Below are 20,292 nucleotides of genomic sequence, written 5' to 3' on the forward strand. Positions count from 1 at the left end.
GAAGCCCCACGTGGGACAACCTGATTACCTTGTATCCTCCCCAGCGCTTAGAACAGTGCATTGCACATAGTAAGCGCTTAACAAATGCCATCATTATTAGTATTATTATTATTGGTGGTTTGGCCCCAGGTTTTGCCTCCAGGAGCAGATGGCTTCAGCTCTCCCAGCCAGGGGTTCTTGTGAAACAATGGAAACGCCTTTGCTCTCTCTCCAGTGGTGGCAGATGGTCAGTACACTAGGGCTCAACATGACTTGTCTAAAGCAATTTCCATATGGATTATAGAGCGCTGTTAATTACTTGGGCCACACTCTCATTTTATCAACTCCTAGAGCTGAAAGGGGCCATTTTAAGAGGTCATTCTGTCCATCTCCCTGCCTCCAGGAAGGGCCACACCTAAACCTTCCCTGAGGTGGAGACTGGAACGCAATCCAGCCTGCTCGTGAATCCTCACTGTGAGGAAGTTATTCCTCTACACTCCTGAACTTTCACTATTTATGGTCCTTGACCTGTCTCTGAAGTCTTTCTGATATAATTTCACTATCTCTAGCTTAGAGTTTTGGAAATTGAGCTTCTTATCTTTTTCTGAGCCTCCTTTTCTGCCTTGGGTGCAGGTCTGTGACTGCCCCATGGCACTTATCCATAATTTATTTATTTATATTAATGTCAGTCTCCTCCTCTAATAATAATAATAATAATGGCATTTATTAAGCACTTACTATGTGCAAAGCACTGTTCTAAGCTACTGTAAATTGTAAGCTCGTTGTTGGCAGAGAATGTATCTACCAAATTCATTATGTTGTACTCTCCCAAACACTTAGTCCAGCGCTCTGCAATTGATGAAATACAACTGAATGAATCAATATTTACTGAGCACTTATTATTTGCAGAGCACTGTACTAAGCACATGGGAGAGTACAATACAACAGAATTAGTGGACACATTCCCTGCCCATAACGAGCTTACAGTTTAGAGGGGGAAAGAGACGTTAATATAAATTATGTATTATATATTATTTAAAGATAAGTACATAACTGTTGTGGAGTTGAGGGGAGGGTAGGGTGAATATCAAATGTCCAAAGGTCCAATTGCAGGGGATGATGAAGAAGGGAGAGTGAGCTGGGGAAGAGAGTGTTCAATCAGGGAAGGCCTCCTGGAGGAGATGTGACCTTAATAATGCTTTGAAGGTGAACTGAAAGGGACTGCACACAGTAGGCACTCAATCAACACATCCAATTGACTGACTGATTTAGGCACGTGCACCTCCATTTAGGCTCTCCGGTAAATTCCTCCTTTCCTCATTTCTTCCACTGAGCACTGAGGTTACTAACCTTTGCCTTCAGATCTCTGTTACTCCACTCCTCTGCAGTCTAAGCTCTCATTTCATTCTGATTTGATAGACCTTTGAAACCCTTTGCTCTCTTCCCAGAATGTGGCATTGGTTTTCTTTTATTTCACCTTCAATGCTCAGAAGACTGCCTATTTCCTGATCACCCAAGGGACTACCATTTACTCCTGTAGACCTCTCCTTCACACTTATTTCTCTGGTAAAGCCTTATCCTGCTGAACATCGAACTTCTTAACAGAAATACCCCTACAATTCCTACCTTTGAACTAGGAAGTGGACACTTATTTGAGTTGGTTTTATGCATCTCTGGCAGAGAGGTTGCCCTAGAAAATTTTAGGCAGTTCCCCCCACCCCCTGGCAACTGGGAGGACTTAAATATCAAGCAATGCTGCATCCAAGCTCAAAACGAAGAGTCTGAGGCAGCAGACAGACCAGCCCAGTGTATTGCAATCCAGAAAGGCACAGCTCCTTCTGAGCGGTGATTTCATACGGATGGAGAGACAAGGAAACAAAAGCAGAATTAGCGGCAGGCACAGTAAACAAGAAACATGATATAGGTTGGCCTTTGTGTGTGCACAACGCAGCTGGGATGACTACCCAAGCACTGGCTTTTTCTGCCCACATGCTTAGGTGAATTTCAGTTACATTATCTTAGTTGTATACTTGTACAAAGGACAACAAATTCCCTCCAAGAGGCTTTCCCAGACTAAGCCCTTTATTTGCCCTATCTATCTTCCCCTCTGTGTTGACTATATGCTTGGCTGTGTACCCCTCAAGAACTTCAATACTCACCTCAGTGTCACAGTTCTTAAGTATACTGTGCAAGTTCCCCTGTCTGTAATCAATTTTAATGTATTTCTCCAGCTTTAGACTGTAAGTGCCTGTGGGCAGGAATCACATCTACCAACTCTGTTCTATTATACTTTCCCAAGCATTTAGTACAGTGCTGGACACACAGTAAGCACTTAATACCAATGATTGATGGATTGAACTATTTAAGTAATTACTTAAGTAATTTCGTAACTCGTTACCATCGGCTTTAAAGTACTCAATAATTTTTCCCCTTCCTACCTCACCTCGTTGCCCTCCTATTATAACCCAGCCTGTACACTTTTCTCCTCTAACGTCAACCTACTCACTGCACCTCAATCTCATCTATCTCTCTGCCAATCTCTCATTCAGATCCTGCCTCTAGACTGGAACATCCTCCCTTTTCATATCTGAGAGACATTTATTCTACCCACCTTCAGAGCCTTGTTAAAGGCACATCTCCTCCAAGAAGCCTTCCCTGATTAAGCCCTCATTTCCTCTTTCCCCACTCCCTTCTGTGTCACTCTGATTTGCTCCTTTTATTCACCCCACCCTCCGCCCTATGACACGTATGTACACACCTGCAATTTATTTCTTTGTATAAATGTCTTTGTCCCCCTCTAGACCGTAAGCTCATTGTGGGCAGGGAATGTGTCTACCAACTCTGTACTGCTGTACTCCCAAGTGCTTAATACAGTGCTGTGCACACAGTGAGCACTCAATAAATACAATTGATTGATAATTCAGAATGCCTGGTCTGTACTTGAAAATGCTGACATTCCATATGAACAGGGAAGAACACATCTTTGAAGGGGTTTTGGTTTGGTTTTTTTTTCCCTAAAATTGTCCAAGCATTCAGGCATCACAGACTCAGAAATTCCACTGGATGCAGGATAGTGAATACAAAAATGCCGCAAGGTGCTGGGGCTACTGGTTTAGGGAATGAGACAATGTTATACAGGATATACATTTTCAGTCGGCTGTAGTTGGGCCCTATAAACTCAGAATGCCTTCATGCAGTTGTCTTACCACAGGGCCCACGCAAACCCTAGATACACATTAAAGAAAAAAAAAATAAACACCTTTTCTAGCTTGGAAACATTTTGCTTTGTTGGGAAGGAGCTAATTCAAGCTTAGACTGAGAAGGGCCTATTTTTACTCTTCTACCAGACGAGACTTAACTCAAACAAAACAAGCAGGTGTGTTTCCAAGCCCACAAGTCTCTGTATCAGCTTAAAAGAAAGAAAGAAAAAGGTAAGCTAAGTATGATGCGAGAAACAAAAGGATCAGTACTCTACTCTGCTCTAATTAAGAACAAAGAATGACTTTACAACCAACAAGCTGGATAATTTGGGGTAGTTCAGGCACTTCTTGATCACCAACTGAGAGTTGATTTCAACAGAGACCCACCCAAGAGCTGCTGCAGACCACCAGTGATCTGTCAATCAAGAGTATTTATTGAGTGCTTACTGTATTAAGCACTTTAGAAAGTATAATACAATCAAGTTGAGAGGCACAAAGAAGCAGTGTGGCCTGGTGGAAAGAGCACGAGTTTGGGAGTCAGAGGACCTGGGTTCTAATCCCAGCTCTGCCGACTGCTTGCTGTGTGACCTTGGGCAAGTCATGTAACTTCTCTGTGCCTCTGTTTCCTCAACTGTAAAATGGGGATTTGATTATTATCCTTCCTACTTAGACAGTGAGCCCCATGTGGGACAGGGTCTCTGTCCAACCTGACAAACTTGTATCTACCCCAGTGCTTAGAAAAGTGCTTGACATACAGTAAGCACTGAAATACCATAAAACAAAACACAATCCCTGCCCACAATGAGCTTACAGTTTTCAAGGAACTTTTCTCAACTCATCGGTAATCCTTTGAACCACCTGTTGCCAGATCATGAAAGTGGGAAAGGCTAGTCTGTCCAGATATAGGGGGACTTTTAGAGAGGAATTTCCCAGTGGGAGACAGACATTAAAATTAATTACAAATAAGGAAAATGGTAGCATTTAGGGGAAGATGAACGTACACTGATATGTACACAAGTCCTAAGTAGAGCAGCAGGCTCAATGGAAAGAGCACGGGCTTGGGAGTAAGAGGTCATGGGTTCTAATCCCGGTTCCGCCACTTATTGGCTGTGTGACTTTGGGCAAGTCACTTAACTTCTCTGTGCCTCAGTTACCTCATTTGTAAAATGGGGATTAAGACTGTGAGCCCCACGTGGGACAACCTGATCACCCTGTGCTTAGAACAGTGCTCTGCACATAGAAAGTGCTTAATACCATTATTATTATTATTATTATTATTATAGGTGTGTAAGCATATTACTGATGTATGGTTACCAGCTTCATCTCAGAGGGAGCTGTGTTTCCAACATCAAGGGGACACATGGTGGGTGAGAAATTTGATATCTGTTTGACAAGATTGGATTCTTGCTAAGATTGAGCTTCTATTGTTTTTACAAATTTCAACAGAAAAGCATTAACAGGGATAAAAATCTCCACTCACTCTACCTTCATATTTCTCTCACCCCAAAGCACCTGCTTCTTCTTTACAAAGAGCATGCCAACTACTTCTGAGTAATGAGCAGGGTGTGTGTGTGTGTGTGTGTGTGTTTGTGTGTGCGCGCATTTGAGAGAGATAGAAAGAATAAGAATATGAATCCAGATCTGGTTTGTCTGAGTCATTTGTGTCCTGAAATCATTTGGTCTTGTGGAAGGAATGAGAGATATTTAGAGTCCCACACAGAGATGCCCAGAGTTCATTGTCTCTACATGGGCTTAAAAATAGAGACAGAAAGAAGAGCAACATGAGCCTGATGAAGAAAACAAGCCCTGAGGTAGACTGGAGAGGATTCAGGGGCATCTGGTTCCTTCAGGAGCTGCTCTGTTTAGGAAGCCCTGGCGTGAACTTTTCAGTGAGCTTGACAGAGGTCCTGAGGACAGAGACTGTGTCATTTCCTGCATACAATAGAAACTCAATACTACTGATAAATATATGCAATGAACATAATCTGGATGTACTGCATTATAATTACAATTATGGTATTTTGTAAGCACTTACTATGTGCCAAGCACTGTTCTAAGTGCCGGAGCTCTATAATGTAGCTCTTGCAAATTAGATTTTTTTTTCCCTCATGCAACAATTAACATTTGATTAACTGTGACGTCCTAATTTCCAATGTATTCAGTTGCTTAAGCAATCAATAGCAGCAGCCCACTTGCACGCTTTGCTCCTCTAATGCCAAACTATTCACTCTACCTTGCTCTTCTATCTAGCCACTGACTTCTCGCCCACGTCCTGCCTCTGGCCTGGAATGCCCTCCCTCTTCATAACCCACAGACAATTACTCTCCCCGGTTTCAAAGCCTTATTGAAGGCCCACCTCCTCAAAGAGGCCTTCCCTGTCTAAACCCTCTTTTTCTTTTCTTCCACTTCCTTCTGTATCACTCTGACTTGCTCCCTTTATCCATCCCCTCTCCCAGCCCCACAGTACTTATGTACATATCCATAGTTTATTTATTTATATTAATGTCTGTCTCCCCCTCTAGACTGTGAGCTCATTGCGGGCAATGAATGTGTCCGTCATATTATACTCTCACAAGGGCTTTGTACAGTGCCCTGCACTCAGTAAACCGTAAATGCTCAAGAAATATAATTGATTGATTGACTGACTACCTGCAGCAGGCTCCAAGCTAGGTGTGAGTGGCCACTGAGAGAAAGGCAACCTTTCTCCTGAGTTGCTGGAAAAATGTGATTTTCTCATTTTAGTTCCTAGGTCAAACACTATTCTTCAAAATCTCCCTGCCAAACCTTTTCACCAGGAACTTAATCCTGCTGAAGCCCCGTCGCTGCGAGGCCTCCAAAAAATTATACTGTCTACATTGTGGCTGTCTTTCCGGAAATGGCCAACTACCACTTTCTTTGGCTTTTTCCGCAGACATCGCTCAAGAGATGACTAAAACCAAAATACCAAAAAAGGATATCCTGCTGAGAGGCTTTCCTTCTTTCTAGGAGAACAGGAACATTAAAAGCTCTCTCTCTCTTCCCCCCATATTTATCAGTCATAGCCTCTTCTGGCCAAAGCTGCATGCTTAGCCTATGCCAACACTGGAAAGGGCACACAGCCTCCACTTCAAAACCTCCCCTCCACCAGATACAGAAGCTTTGGATTTCTGACTCTGAACCTTCAGCTGTTACTCTCTTCAATTTGACCATCAGATGGTTCTCAAAGATGTGAATATGTTTTCTAGAAGTGAGTCTCCTTGAAAGCACACCAAAGAGAGTCTCTGTTTCCACAGTCTAGTCTGAGGAAGCGGCACCTTGTGGCAATGTCACTATCTTGTGGCCAAGGCAAAAGCCCGAAAAGTACTAATTCCCACAGCTTTTCACTTTCACATTTCTTGGGTGAAGCAGGTCAATGCTCCAGACAGTTGAGCCTGGGTGGGTGCTCAGAAGCCTGGGGAGAGGTTGCAGTGGCCATTTGAAGGGTCCTCACTACAGAGTGCATTTGGCTACCACACACGATTGTGCTCAATCAATCGACAAATTTGATGAATTAATTAATCCTCTTCTTTTGGAACTCTCCAAGTGCTTAGTGTGGTGCTCATTACTCAGTGGGCACTCAATAAATGCCACTGACTGACTGCTTTAGCAATTTGATTGGTCAGTCATAGGGTCAGTGAGAGGACCCAAGATAATAATAATAATGATGGTATTTATTAAGCGCTTCCTATGTGCCATGCACTGTTCTAAGTGCTGGGGTAGATACATGGTCATCAGGTTGTCCCACGTGGGGCTCACAGTCTTCATCCCCATTTTACAGATGAGGGAACCGAGGCACAGAGAAGTTAAGTGACTTGCCCAAGGTCACATGGCTGACAAGTGCCAGAGGAGGGATTAGAACCCACGTCCTCTGACTCCCAAGCCCGGACTGTTTCCACCGAGCCACACTGCTTCTCCGATCTCACTATACATCTCATTATACATCCTAGCCTCTTGACTTGCCTCTTGATGATCTCCTCACTCCCTCTCCTGCACTTGCACCCTGGACTTATAAATCCTATCAAAAGCTCATTATGATTCCCAGCCTAAAGACTTGAGAGTAGGAAGAAGGGGAGGTTTGAGGAGCAAATGGCTTCAGAGGAAAACAGAAAATATTAGATCTTCTCCAAGGTCTAAAGAATCTTTGGACACATTTATACGTTGGCAAATGAATTAACTGAAATGACTGTTTATATGTACCCCATTTGAAAAGAATACATTGCATAGCGATAATGTTTAGAAATGTTTTGGTGTATTGTTGGAGGTATAGCCATTTGGTGATCATGTAGAGGTAAAGGCAATGCTGTAAAAATGGTTACATCATGGTCAAAAAGAAGATCCTTTTGACAGCATGTAAAAATGGTTACACCGTGACCTAAAAAGAAAATTATTTTAACAGCACAATCAGTCAAAATTCTTGTTTCACTCACTTTTATCAAGGAACATATAGTTGGCTTGCATTGGCAAGTAGCAGATCCAGTATTAGAACTCAGGTCCTCTGACTCCCAAGGCCTGTGTTCTTCCACTAGGCCATGCTGCACCTGGCTCTACTTCTGCTACAACTTCCTTATCTCCCAATCCTCAAGAAGATTCTGCTCACAAGGAACCATTCCTTTCTTGATTGCAGAGTGCCACGCTGGTCTAACTGCAACATTTGACATCCAGTTTTCAGCTGGGATGTCACACCATCTAAGGCTCTGTTTACCAAATCCTCCACGTTTCCTCTGCCCTCCTTGCTACCCATTTCCCAGTTTCAGCTGACTACACACAATAGCTGTTGGGTTCTCCTGTTAGCATCCATTCTTTTTACATGTCCTACTCAGCGCAGTAACACTGAGGCAATCTCAGCTTCTATGTTAGGAAACTGACTTGGTTGAGAGATAGGCCTGGATACAACAGGGCCAAGAAACCTTCTTTGGAGTTGAACCTCATCCAGAAAGCTAGAGGGCGGGAAACTTGGTAAACCATTTCTGCCTTTCAGTTTGGGCTCTTTTTTTTTTCCCTCTGACCTCCATACCCCCTCCATTGGATTGGCACAGGAGGATAGGATTCTCAATGTGTCTACAACTTTAGTGGTGGGCATTTTGGAAACCCATTTGTACTGCTGTGTCTGAAGGCAGAAACAGTTCTCCCCCAGGGATTATACTATCAAGGAAGTTTAAGTGGTCTGATGGAAGGTAACTCCTCCGATGTGGAAAGCCTGAGGAAAAGAAGATTTGGATTCATTCATTTACTCCTTCATTAGTATTTATAGGGCCTCTTATCATGTCACCATTAATGTGCCACCATTAATGAGTTAGAATTTAATTTATTTTTCCTACCCCCATACAGACACTGACAGGGACATCCTTTGAAGCTAGTTTTTAGAATTACAGCACTGTACTGCTAATATCCACCTCAAGAATGATGGGGGTTTCAAATAGGCAGTCATATTTACTGCCGTAACCTACAGTTTTCTAAATAGAATGCCAACTCTAACAGCAAAAAAAATGCAAGGGTGACAGATTTAAGTGGCCCTCTACCTTAACCTGACTGATTCTATATATTTAAGTAGCTAAATCAGCTTCAGGTGAACTGTTTAATTATATGAAAAACAGTCTAGTCCTTTTGGCACTCAAGGATTTCTGGAAGCCAAGGCAGAGCAGCCCCTGAAGGATGCGGAGAAGTTAATATGTGCTTCAACGTCAAAGTTACACCTTACAACCTCATATCAGAGTCCACAAGCACTGATTGGTTGAGATAATAGGGAAGCAGAGTTTAAATTTCGGCAGGTACAAAAGTGTTATGCCAAACTACTATACAGTTCATCACTACTGTTCTTCAAAGAGAAGGTTAGGCTATAGAAACCCTGGATATTTAAAGTTTCTCCCGTCTGCCAAGGTAAGATTTAAAATACATTTAATTAACGAAATGGTTCTGTTCAAATGGTTCCTTTGAACAGAAAACTTGAACTTTAGACAAGCAAACTTGGCTGGAAGGCATTTATATGTCTTTTTTGTGCTTAAGTAACTTTCCTCTCTCAGCTTTGTCTCCTCAGGAACATGCATACTAACATGAGTCTAAAAGGGGATGTTGGATTGGTGACTAATCAGGTTAATGGTCTAAAACCAAAAACTAATTCAAAAAGGGAATTATATACACTTTATCATACTTTGCTTCAAATTTCTATTAAATTTAGTCAGAAAAAATACAGAGGGTGAAAAGCCTAAAATATAGGTTTAAAATGCTTGAGTAGGATATGAAAATGTTGTAATTCCCTGAAGTTTTATGTCTAAAACCTATTTTCTTGGAATAATAAACCACTTGATTCTAATCAGGACCCATACTAGTTTATACTCTAAGATAGACTGAAGAAAGTTATACTTTCCTTTCTTCTCTAGACCGCTAGCTTGCTGTGGACAGGGAAAATGTGTCCCAACTCTGTTGCACTGTACCCTCCCAAGCACTTAGAACAGTGTTCAGTAAGTGCTCAGTAAATACTATTGATTGCTTGATTGATTCTTTCCACAGTAATATCCAATGAATGGCTTTCTGAATTTCAAAATGAAACTTTGATTTAGACTCGGTGAATTTTTGACTTTCCTCCAAATGCTAGCTAATTTGAATTTTTTCTTTATCTCTAAAGCTTACTATGCTTGAACCAATACAAAACCCTCTGGCTTCATATTTTGGTAGCTTGACTTTAAAGTCATTTGAGGAAGGTAAACATGGTTTTAGAATGTTTAGATCTTCTGCCTGCTGAGAAAAAGGATTTCTTCAATGGCCAGTAATGAAGTCAACCTGCCATTAGATATCAAGACATCTGACCTACCAGAAGTGTTCTAATGGCAGATGGATGAGGGTAAGGCTTGGACTGATATCCTCTTGTCGTCCAAGCCTTTTCTGCCCATCCTGCTTCAGCCAAATCACAATTCAGGGTAGGATTTTCTGGTTTTCTAGGAGATGATCAAGGCAGCTGCCACAGATGATAACACTATTGGTAATAATGGTACTGTACAGAGTGGTTAGGAACAACTACAGAAGTATAAGACACATTTCCTGCCAACAAGGAGCTTGCACTCCATGACTGATTAGGGCTTTTTTTTTCTCTTCCTCAGGGCTAAAGCCACTATCTATGTGTTTGAGCTTGAAGGGCTATTCAAGAGCCTCATTTGCTCTGAAATGGCTCTTGGTGAAGGCTAGAGGACTCATGTCTAGACTGTCCTCTGGAACTGCCTGCCCTTCAGATCCAACAAAGTCCAGTTATGGGGATGCACCAGGCACTCTGAATGGCCTATCCTCCCAAAGATAGATTTTTTTACAGACTTAGTGAAATGCTGAACTGATAAAAAGCAGACTTTTCTAGACTTCGATGCACCTGACGAGGGTGTGTGTGTGCACACACCTGCAATCTTTACACGGGGACAGGTCCCACCCCTTCTGAGGGAGAATGGCTATAGTGTGCACATGCCCCAGGAGTCGCTGCCATTAGGAGCAGATTCCTGGAACTCTGGGTCTTAAATATCCAGTTGCCCCTTGAAGGGCATGTTCCTGGGACTGCTCAAAAAATCATCTGGGAAGGGGATTGAAGGTGACAACAGATGTGACTTGTGTATGGAGCGATCCTTCTTTTTTCCACTTGCACTCATTCCTCTTCCCTCACCCCATCAGACATCGCCCTCCTGAATTTAGGCTGCACTGTTCTCATGCAGGGGGAGGAACCGGACCCAAAACTAATACACACATTGGGCATGTGCCCTAATGGCTTAGTGCAATCAAAATGATCAATTAGCATAAACATGGTCTCAGATGAGTCCCTCACGCTGGCATGTCCTCTTTCTCCCTAGGCTGTCAACCCTGTCAAGCAGAAGATGAAGGCAGCTGTTATATTTCTCTGCATTCTGAAAATTGCAAAGGCCCTTCCAGTATGCATTTTCCTTTCGAGATGCCCTTCGCCAATAATTCTTCCACTTGTTATCTTATGTGTTTTTCAATCAGATTAAAGTTTCACCCTAGACATTAAGATTGGCATGACAGTTGCACTTTGCACAGGTTGAGCATATTCAGGACAAGAACAGGCATTCTTCACCTTTTAGTAGGATTGCCTCCCTCTTATCTATCTCCTGTCTTCTTTTGCAACACTCCAGTTCTTAGTCTTTGCTGCCTTCCAAATGTACATTCATTGACCTTCCTTGCTCTTGATGATAATAATAATAATGGCATTTGTTAAGCACTTACTATGTGCAAAGCACTGTTCTAAGCGCTGGGGAGGATACAAGGTGATCAGGTTGTCCCACATGGGGCTCACAGTCTTAATCCCCACTTTATAGGTGAGGTAACTGAGGCCCAGAGAAGTTAAGTGACTTGCCCAAAGTCACGCAGCTGACAAGTGGCAGAGCCAGGATTAGAATCCATGACCTCTGGCTCCCAAGCCCAGGCCCTTTCCACTGAGCCATGCTTCTTCTCTTACTGTTATTATTATTATTATTCTTAAGCCAATGAGCCACAGAAGATGAGGATTCAGCTAGATAAGGGCCCTACAGTTGTCAAATCCAACTGGGGCTAAATCTAAGGCCCAGTTTGACCACGTGGAAAATTTGGGATACTTCTGAGACTGGGCCAGGCCTTCCCATTCCCAGTAACCTCTCTGTAATGGGAACTTAGTACACTGTGCTGGGACCCCCTTGGAGACAAGCAGGCCCTGCGAGGGCACAGGAGGCCACTCGAGTCCTGGGCAGCCATGGTTCAGGGGAGGCCTGAGCCCTCCCAGGACAAGCATTTTGGTCTCAACAGCCACTTTGCATTTTGTGGCCTTTGCAGCAGAGCAGCTGTAGGGGGTTGCTCTACCTCTGGAGAAGTGTGGCTCCACTCCATGGGTGCCCACATGAGTTAAGGAGACTACAGCAGCGTGGCCTAATGGATAGAGCATGGGCCTCGGAGTCAGAAGGACCTGGGTCCTAATCCAAACTCCACCACTTGTCAGGTGTATGACCCTGGACAAGTCACTTCACTTCTCTGCACTTGAGCTGCCTCATCTGTAAAATGGGGACTATGACTATGAGCTCTATGTGGGACAGGGACTTGTTCCAACCTGATTAACTTGTATCTACCCCAGCACTTAGTATAGTACCTGGCACAGTAAGTATTAAGCAAATACTATTAAAAAAGGAAAGAAAACATTATTGTTCCTGCTTTTATCTTCCACTCTAAAGGCCAGTAATATGATATTTCTCTGACCTTCTCCTTCAACACTTTTTCCTTTGGCTTTTTGTTGTAACTCCTGATTCAAAGCTGGGAGAACTCATGCTACACCAAATGGGAACTATGTTTTCATCCTCCAGTCTGTCGTGTCTCTCTAATTCACTAGATTTCTCAACTTAATCCCTGGGAGAGAGATGCTGTTGACCAATCTGGGGACTTACATCTTCCAGGAAAACTACAAGTGGCAAAGCAGGTATTAGTGTTTTACTTCTCTTGCCTCTAGCTCTAGTTGGACCTGGTCCCACCTTCTCCATGAGTAGGGGAGGGGGAGAATGGGAGCCTCTGTCTGCTAAGAGAAGCAGGGGATGTAGTGGATTCCCGAAGGCTGTCAGTACTGGGGATGGAAATAGACCCCATTCAAGATGAAAGGAAATTTTCTCAGAATGGAGCAAGGCACAATGGGAGGGAAGAGCAGGATACTGAGGAAAGGTGGAGGAATACGGAGAGGCAGGATCACACTGGATGGGAGTAATGTTGCAGTTGGAATAATGGGAATGGATCCTGGGCGTAAGGACAGTATAAATGGGTTGGGATGTGGTGGTGGATGGATGGGGTCTTGGGATTTGCAACCGGATGGCCACATGTAGGGGTTGTGGGGGCTCTGAGGGTCAGGGGAGAAGAAGCAGCATGGCTCAGTGGAAAGAGCACGGGCTTTGGAGTCGGAGGTCATGGGTTCAAACCCTGGCTCCGCCAATTGTCAGCTGTGTGACTTTGGGCAAGTCACTTAACTTCTCTGGGCCTCAGTTCCTTCATCTGTAAAATGGGGATTAAGACTGTGAGCCCCTCGTGGGACAACCTGTTCACCTTGTAACTTCCCCAGCACTTAGAACAGTGCTTTTCACATAGTAGGCACTTAATAAATGTCATTATTATTATTATTATTATCTGAAGATAATTACAGATGGACAGGATACACAGGTGACCGTTCTAGGGCCTCTGATTTTGGCAAAGGAGGGAGACAGTCCATCCAGCAGAGGTAGGTCTGGGAAGACAGGACCAATCTAGGGAGATGGGACACGTACATATATGCACATTCCTACACTATATCACTCACTCACTACTCACTCCCTTACACCAGTTATTTTCCAATCCTATTCACTTCAGAATACTTGTCACTTGCTAAATGAGCAATTCTGGAAGCTGGCCATTTGATAGGCCACCGAAGTGTGATACTTCAAGTGTGGTACTTTACTACCTAACTAAACAGGAGTCCAGCTATGGATGAGAGGAAGAATTGGTTACATTTCAGACTTTTCTGTTTGCTAAGTACACTTGCACAGAACCTCACCTGAAAAGCGATATCCTGTTTTCATTATGGGAGGCAAAAACTTAATGAAAATGTGGTCTAATACTGAGGTTTACTGAGCGTGTGGGCTCTGATAACTTTCCAGACATGTCACTTGGGGCAACCATGAATGAGTAAAGGTATAATAATTGGGGTGTTTAATACGTGCTTGCTTCATGCAAAGCACTATATCAAGTGCTGGGGTAGATACAAGATAATCACAACAGGCGCAGTTCTTGTCCCACATGGATATTTCAGTCTATGTAAAAGGAAGAACAGAGATTTACCTGATAAGAAAACCAAAGCACATATGAGTTGTGACATGCCCAATGCCACCCAGCAGGCAGAGAAGTACTATGGCCTAGTGGATGAAGCATGGGCCTGGGAGTCAGAGGACCTGGATCCTAGCTCCGCTACTTGTCTCTTGGGTGACCTTGGGCAAGTCCCTTAACTTCTTTGTGCCTCAGTTACCTCATCAGTAAAATGGGGATTAAGACTGTGAGCCTCATGTGGAACGGGGACTTGTGTCCAACCTGATTAGCTTGTATCTATCCTAGTGCTTAGTACAACACATAGTAAGCACTTAGCAAATACCATAAAAAAGGGGCAGAGCTGTGATTAGAACCCAGGTTCTCTGACTTCCAGGCCTGCAGTCTTTCCACTAGGCAATGCTGCTTCTCTAAATATAGCCTGAAAATTAGAGAAAGTCCTTTAGGTAGCCTCCGAAGTCAGATCTGAACACTTGACCAATGATGGAATACAAAAAGGAGCAAAAGCCGATTTCTCAAAGGAACAGAGAACCATCTCCAAAACAGTATCAAACAATCTGACAATAGAGTCTAAAAGGGAATCTTATTTCAAACCAAGATGCCCCCAAACCAAGAAAGTTAAACGTGGGAGACTTACCTCAGAAGGTATCACAGATGATTTAAATGACTCCAGTACAAATAAGTGAGTCAGAGACCCACTGATCCACTCTGGGTACAAATGTGTAAGGGATTATTTGAAGATTTCTAATGTTTCTTTTCTCCTTTAGGACACTCTTAAAGCGAATGGTATTGATCCTGGTGTTGAACCCAAGCCAGAACTCCCCCGGGGAAGTGAAAAGCCAGGGCAACAGTACGAAAACTGTGGGCTCAATGGAGAGGGGGTTCCTCCTGAGTGTGAAGAAGGGGGTGCAAACGATTCATACAATAATGCCCAAGGGGTTGATGGAACTGGGGGGATAGGAGAAGAGATGAAGGACCCAGCAATTGCAACCTATGATCACCTTCGGATCAATGCAAGTGGGAACCGCATCACTGCAAAGGGCAATGGCAGTGACGAAACCAAAAACACCATTGACAATGTGGGGTAGGCAAATGGGAGTCAAACTCAGGAGACCACCACTGCAAGTAGGAAGGAAGGGAATGTGACAGAAACAAGTCCAGGGGATATCACCCCCATCCCCCAGGGATCTGGAGAAAGGAGCAAGGGGAACACGTACGACAACGGCAATCACGGTGAAGGGAATGGAGCCCCTGGTGGAAATCAAGAGGATCAAAATGAGAAAGCCACTGGGAGAGGAGGAAATGGAAACAGGGATAACGAAACTGAGGAGCCTACTGGGGAAAATGGAATTGGAAATGGAATCAGAGATGAAAAAACACTGGATGATATTAATGGAAGCGCCAGTGTTAATGGAGCTGATGGAAATGAAGGTACAGGCTCTGCCGATGATGAGCAAGAAAATGAACTGGGAGGAAATGAAGGCAGTGATGACAGGGATAATGTTTCTAGAAACAATGAGGTTCAAGGTAATCAAAATGATGGGAACAGTGATGATGGTACAGCTTTCAGTAGAAGCAAAGAAGAGGATGAAAATGGGGATGAAGAAGATTCCGTCAGTAGCAAAAGGAATGGTGAGACTCTCCCAAACAGTCACGAACATTCAGATGAAGATGATGGGAGTCCAATGGGTAAACCCCAGCAACAACCATCTCACAAAGGAACTCAAGGCAGTGAAAATGGATCCAATGGCAATGGAGATAACAAAGACAAGGTTAGTTTTAGACCTTGACGTCATTTTCTCTGGCTACTAGGGGTTTCAAGAAACTCTGTCTCCTTCCTCAAAATGCGAGCCACAACCAGAAAGTATATCTGAGTACAATTGCACCACCATTTTTGAAGGCCTGAACTAAATTGTTCAAATTCCTTCTCTATCTTGATAAGGATCGAGGAATTAGAAATTTCTGACAGGGTACTAATGACACTGGGAATGCTTTGACCTAAAAATTGGATTTACCAAATTACCGAGCTTGGACATTTTTTATGGGGTGAAGCTGTATAAGAGGTTGTTTGGAAAATAAAATCAGATGAGGAAGACCTTGCAAGAAGTTAAATAATAATAATAATGGTATTTGTTAAGTGCTTACTACTTGCCAGGCACTGTTCTAAGCACTGGGGTGGATACAAGTAAATCAGGTTGGGCACAGTCCCTGTCCCACATGGGGCTCACAGTCACAATCCCCATTTTACAGGTGAGGTAACTGAGACACAGAGAAGTGGATCCAGTTCCCCAGATGAAAGTTGTAAAAACCTTAAATATGAACCACACTTTGGCAATTTTTGGACATATGGTTAATCTAGATATTTCAGGCTGGTGGAATGTTTTGCTCAAAATATTCAGATAATTCATGTCAGTGTGCAGGGTTCATGTCCATTTACTCTATTGGGCTCTTCCAAGTACTTAGTACGGTACTCCACACACAGTAAGTGCTCAACAAATTCCAATGAAAAGTAGATTTAGGCTTCAGTGACTCAAATATTTGTGTTTTTGATTACTCTATGGAAGAAATTTCTTCCATTATTCACTCCTATTTTCTCTTCTATTCTATAGAGGGGAGGAAATGACAAAACCAGTCACAACAGTGGAAAGGAGATTCCTGACCAAGCTAAGAATGTTGGTATTGTCAAGGGAAATGCCAACCCAATAGCAGGGCCCAACAATGCTCAAGGTAACAGCCAGAAGACAGAATATAGTCGCAAGAATGAACCCAATAAAATCGGCAGTGAAAGCATGAGTGATGGATACTATGAGAGCTATGATTTTGATGATGAACCCATGCAAGGAGATGACTCTGATAGCAGCGATGAGACTAATGACTCTGACAGCAGTCAGCAGGCTGGTAATGAAGGTGCCAAATCAGAAAGTGAGAATGCTAGCGGTAGCGAGGGACACCTTTCAAATACTTCTGATGAGTCGAATTATAGGGGTGATGATGATGGTGGCAATGATGGCAGCGACAGTAAATCAGCCGGCGATGATAGTGACAGCAAGTCGGACAGCAGTGATGTCAATGGTGGCAGCAACAGCAAATCAGACAGCAGTGATAGCTGTGACAACACTGACAGCAGCAACAACAGTGACAGCAGTGGCAGCAGTGATAGCATTGAGAGCAGTGAGAGCAAATCAGACAGTAGCAACGTTAGTGATAGCAGTGATAGCAGTGACAGCAGTAACAGCAGCAACAGCAAATCAAACAGCAGTGATAGCAGTGGCAGCAGTGACAGCAGCCACAGCAGTGATAGCAGCAACAGCAAATTTGACAGTAGCGACAGCAGCAATAGCAGTGATAGTGGAGATAGCAGCGACAGCAAATCTGACAGCAGTGACAGTAGTGACAGCAACAATAGTGACAACAGCGATAGCAGTGACAACAAATCTGACAGTAGCGACAGTAGCAATAGAAGCAACAGCAGCGATAGCAGTGAGAGCAGCGATAGCAGTGACAGCAGTGATAGCAGTGACAGCAAATCAGACAGGAGTGACAGCAATAGCAGTGACAGCAGTGATAGTAGTGATGGCAAATCTGACGGTAGTGACAGCAGTGTTAGCAGTGACAGCAGTGATAGTAGCAACAGCAAATCTGACAACAGTGACAGCAAATCTGACAGTAGTGATAGCAGTGACAGCAATGATAACAGCAACAGCAAATCTGACTAGCGACAGCAGCAATGGCAAATCCGACAGTAGCGACAGCAAATCCGATAGAAGTGATAGCAGTGATAGCAAATCTGACAGTAGTGACGGCAGCAATAGCAGTGACAGCAGCAACAGCAAATCTGGCAGTAGTGACAGTAGCAACAGCAGCGATAACACTTTAGATAGCGGCGATAGTAGCGACAGTAAATCAAACAGCAGTGACAGGACTTCTGAGAACACCAATGAGAGTGACGGGGACAAGTCCAGCAGTTCTACCAGTAATGGAAATGACAGTGAATCGGAAGAGCAGAATGGCAACAACAATTCTAAGGCGGAGGATGATGACAGTGACAGTGCAAGTGAAGCCAGCGACTGTAACAATTCAACAAGTGATGATTAAACCCAAAGTGATACTACAAGGCACCTACTAGGATGGGCACTGTGAAATAGGAATTTCTGGAGAAGTAAAACCAAAAAGAATTCTTGATATGTAAGTCAAATGTGAATCACCTCCAACACAACTGAAGGAGTTAAATCAACCTGTCAGGTCTGGAACAGAGTCCAAACTAACTCATTCTTAGATAAGATGGAACACTGTAAAAATAAACCTGGGGAAATGGGCCATCTCTCCCCTTCCCGCCCCGCCAACATACACATTCCATGTCTGTGGTCAAATGTTACCAGTTGCATTCTAACGTTAACTACATTAAAATTTACAGAAAGGCTTCGGAGAAAATGATTTAAAATCTGAACTGCGATGGTTAACCAGATTGCAATTTAGATTTCAAGAGCCACCCTTTAAATATAGAAAACTCACTCTCTTCCAAGGGTTTTCTAAAAGGTGCCCTATAAAGTGCTCAATCAAAAGTCTGGTGCTGCCCATCACCTTCTACCTAACATGAATTCATTCATTCATTCAATCATATTTATTGAGCGCTAACTGTGTGCAGAGCACTGTACTAAGCACTTGGAAATCTCAATTCATCAACAATTAGAGACAATCCCTACCCAACAATGGGCTCACATGAATTCTAGAGAATAGCAAGCAGAGTTGTCTGTGGGCTAGAATAGGGTTGTGAAAGTCAGAAGCAGAATGTGATGACCAGTAGCTTGACCTCAGGGCTTGTTGATACTGAAACTGAGTTTCCCTCTTTTAAAAGAAATAGTGAAGAAATGTCATTAACACATTCTTACCTCTTTCAGTGGGGCAGAGAGGACTGCCTACTATTTGTCAAGCATTCACTAATTCTGGTTATAGAAACTGCCATGGCTGTTGCTACCCAGAGGAATGAAGAAACAGGTTTGGCGATTGATTTTGGACAACTCAATGATGCAGAGAATTATAGTTTTTGTACATGACCTTAAATTCAGTTGGGGCCAAATTCCTCATATGCACATTTTACATTTCAGTGCTCTGTCCCCGTAGCTGATGATTTGAGAGGGTTTAATGAGAAAGCGTTCTGAATCTAACTTGGCCTAAATTGTTAAAATTTGGCTGGCTATACCACTAACTAACTAACCCTTCTACTAATCAACACCCACGTAACCATGAGCTGCTGGTGGAAAATATTTGCGGACCCTCCTCCTTGCTTCCTCCCCTAGGGTCACTGCGGCTGATGCTTATTTAATTCTGTTACATCTTAGGGTTAAGTCTTTGCCCTAAAACCTTTTAACTTGTGCAGCAGGGGTAGGGGTGAGGGTCTCAATGTAACAGAGAGTCATGTTTGTCAGCAAAATGAAGATGCCATCATGACCTATAATCCTCCTTTTCCATTTATTTAGTCCTTTCGAAGTCATGTTGAGATATCAACTGTAGAGGAAATCTGTGTAATAAACATGTTTTCTAATGTAATTCATTTGAGTGCTGCTTAGTTTGGAGTCCCACGCCAATGATTTGGTACCTAAGCGGGGTCAGAGGGAGAGAGTAGGATAATTGCCCCGGGTCCCAGGCCAAGTGCGGAACCCACCTGGGTAAAAGCAGCCGGGGAATGTGGGGTGGTGGCTCTCTTAACCCCTGCCACCATCACTGGGTAGTGCCTGGAAGCTCTTTTGTTGCCTCTGGGGCATACTGTTAATATTGTTCTCTCCCAAGCGCTTAGTACAGTGCTCTGCACACAGTAAGCGCTGAATCAATACCAATGACTGACTGAAAAACTCTTCTCCGTGTTCCCCCTTCAACCATGCACGTTGGAATGTTCGAGTGCTGTGGAGGAGTTGTTGAATCTAACAAGGAAGCAAGGAAGAGGGTCCGCAAGTATTTTCCACCAGCAGCTCTTGGTTACGTCGGTGTTGATTAGTAGAGGGGTTAGCTAGTTAGTGGTATTGCCAGCCAAATTTTAACAATTTAGGCCAAGTTAGATTCAGAATGCTCTAGACAAAAGAGAGAAGACTTGGAGGAAAAATGGGAGATAGAAATATGGAAGGAACACACCAGCGATATATTTGATATATAAATATACACATGCATTATGTGAATGTGTATATTTGTGAGTGTAAAGGAATATACTAAATATAATATCATATGTAATCATTCTTAGACCTTGGAAGAATGTGCTCTCACCTACCACTACTCGAAATTTCTGAGCGCTTGTGAAGGTCATGAAAATATC

At 43.3% G+C, this 20,292-nt stretch overlaps 2 protein-coding genes across 4 annotated transcripts in view; one reads left to right on the plus strand and one right to left on the minus strand.

Moving 5' to 3' along the window:
* The window catches only part of SPARCL1 (SPARC like 1), a 110,215-nt gene that overhangs the window by 30,781 nt on the left and 59,142 nt on the right, over positions 1–20,292 (minus strand). The gene's annotated exons all lie outside the window — the stretch shown is intronic.
* LOC119947606 (dentin sialophosphoprotein) lies at positions 13,558–18,319 on the plus strand. Its single transcript, XM_038769188.1, is given in 5 exon segments — positions 13,558–13,617; positions 14,756–15,067; positions 15,173–15,760; positions 16,598–17,697; positions 17,699–18,319. Coding segments are annotated over 5 exon segments (2,445 nt in total). The 3' UTR covers positions 18,084–18,319.

The sequence above is a fragment of the Tachyglossus aculeatus genome, chromosome X5 (genome assembly GCF_015852505.1).
Source record: "Tachyglossus aculeatus isolate mTacAcu1 chromosome X5, mTacAcu1.pri, whole genome shotgun sequence".
In the NCBI taxonomy this organism is placed as follows: domain Eukaryota; kingdom Metazoa; phylum Chordata; class Mammalia; order Monotremata; family Tachyglossidae; genus Tachyglossus; species Tachyglossus aculeatus.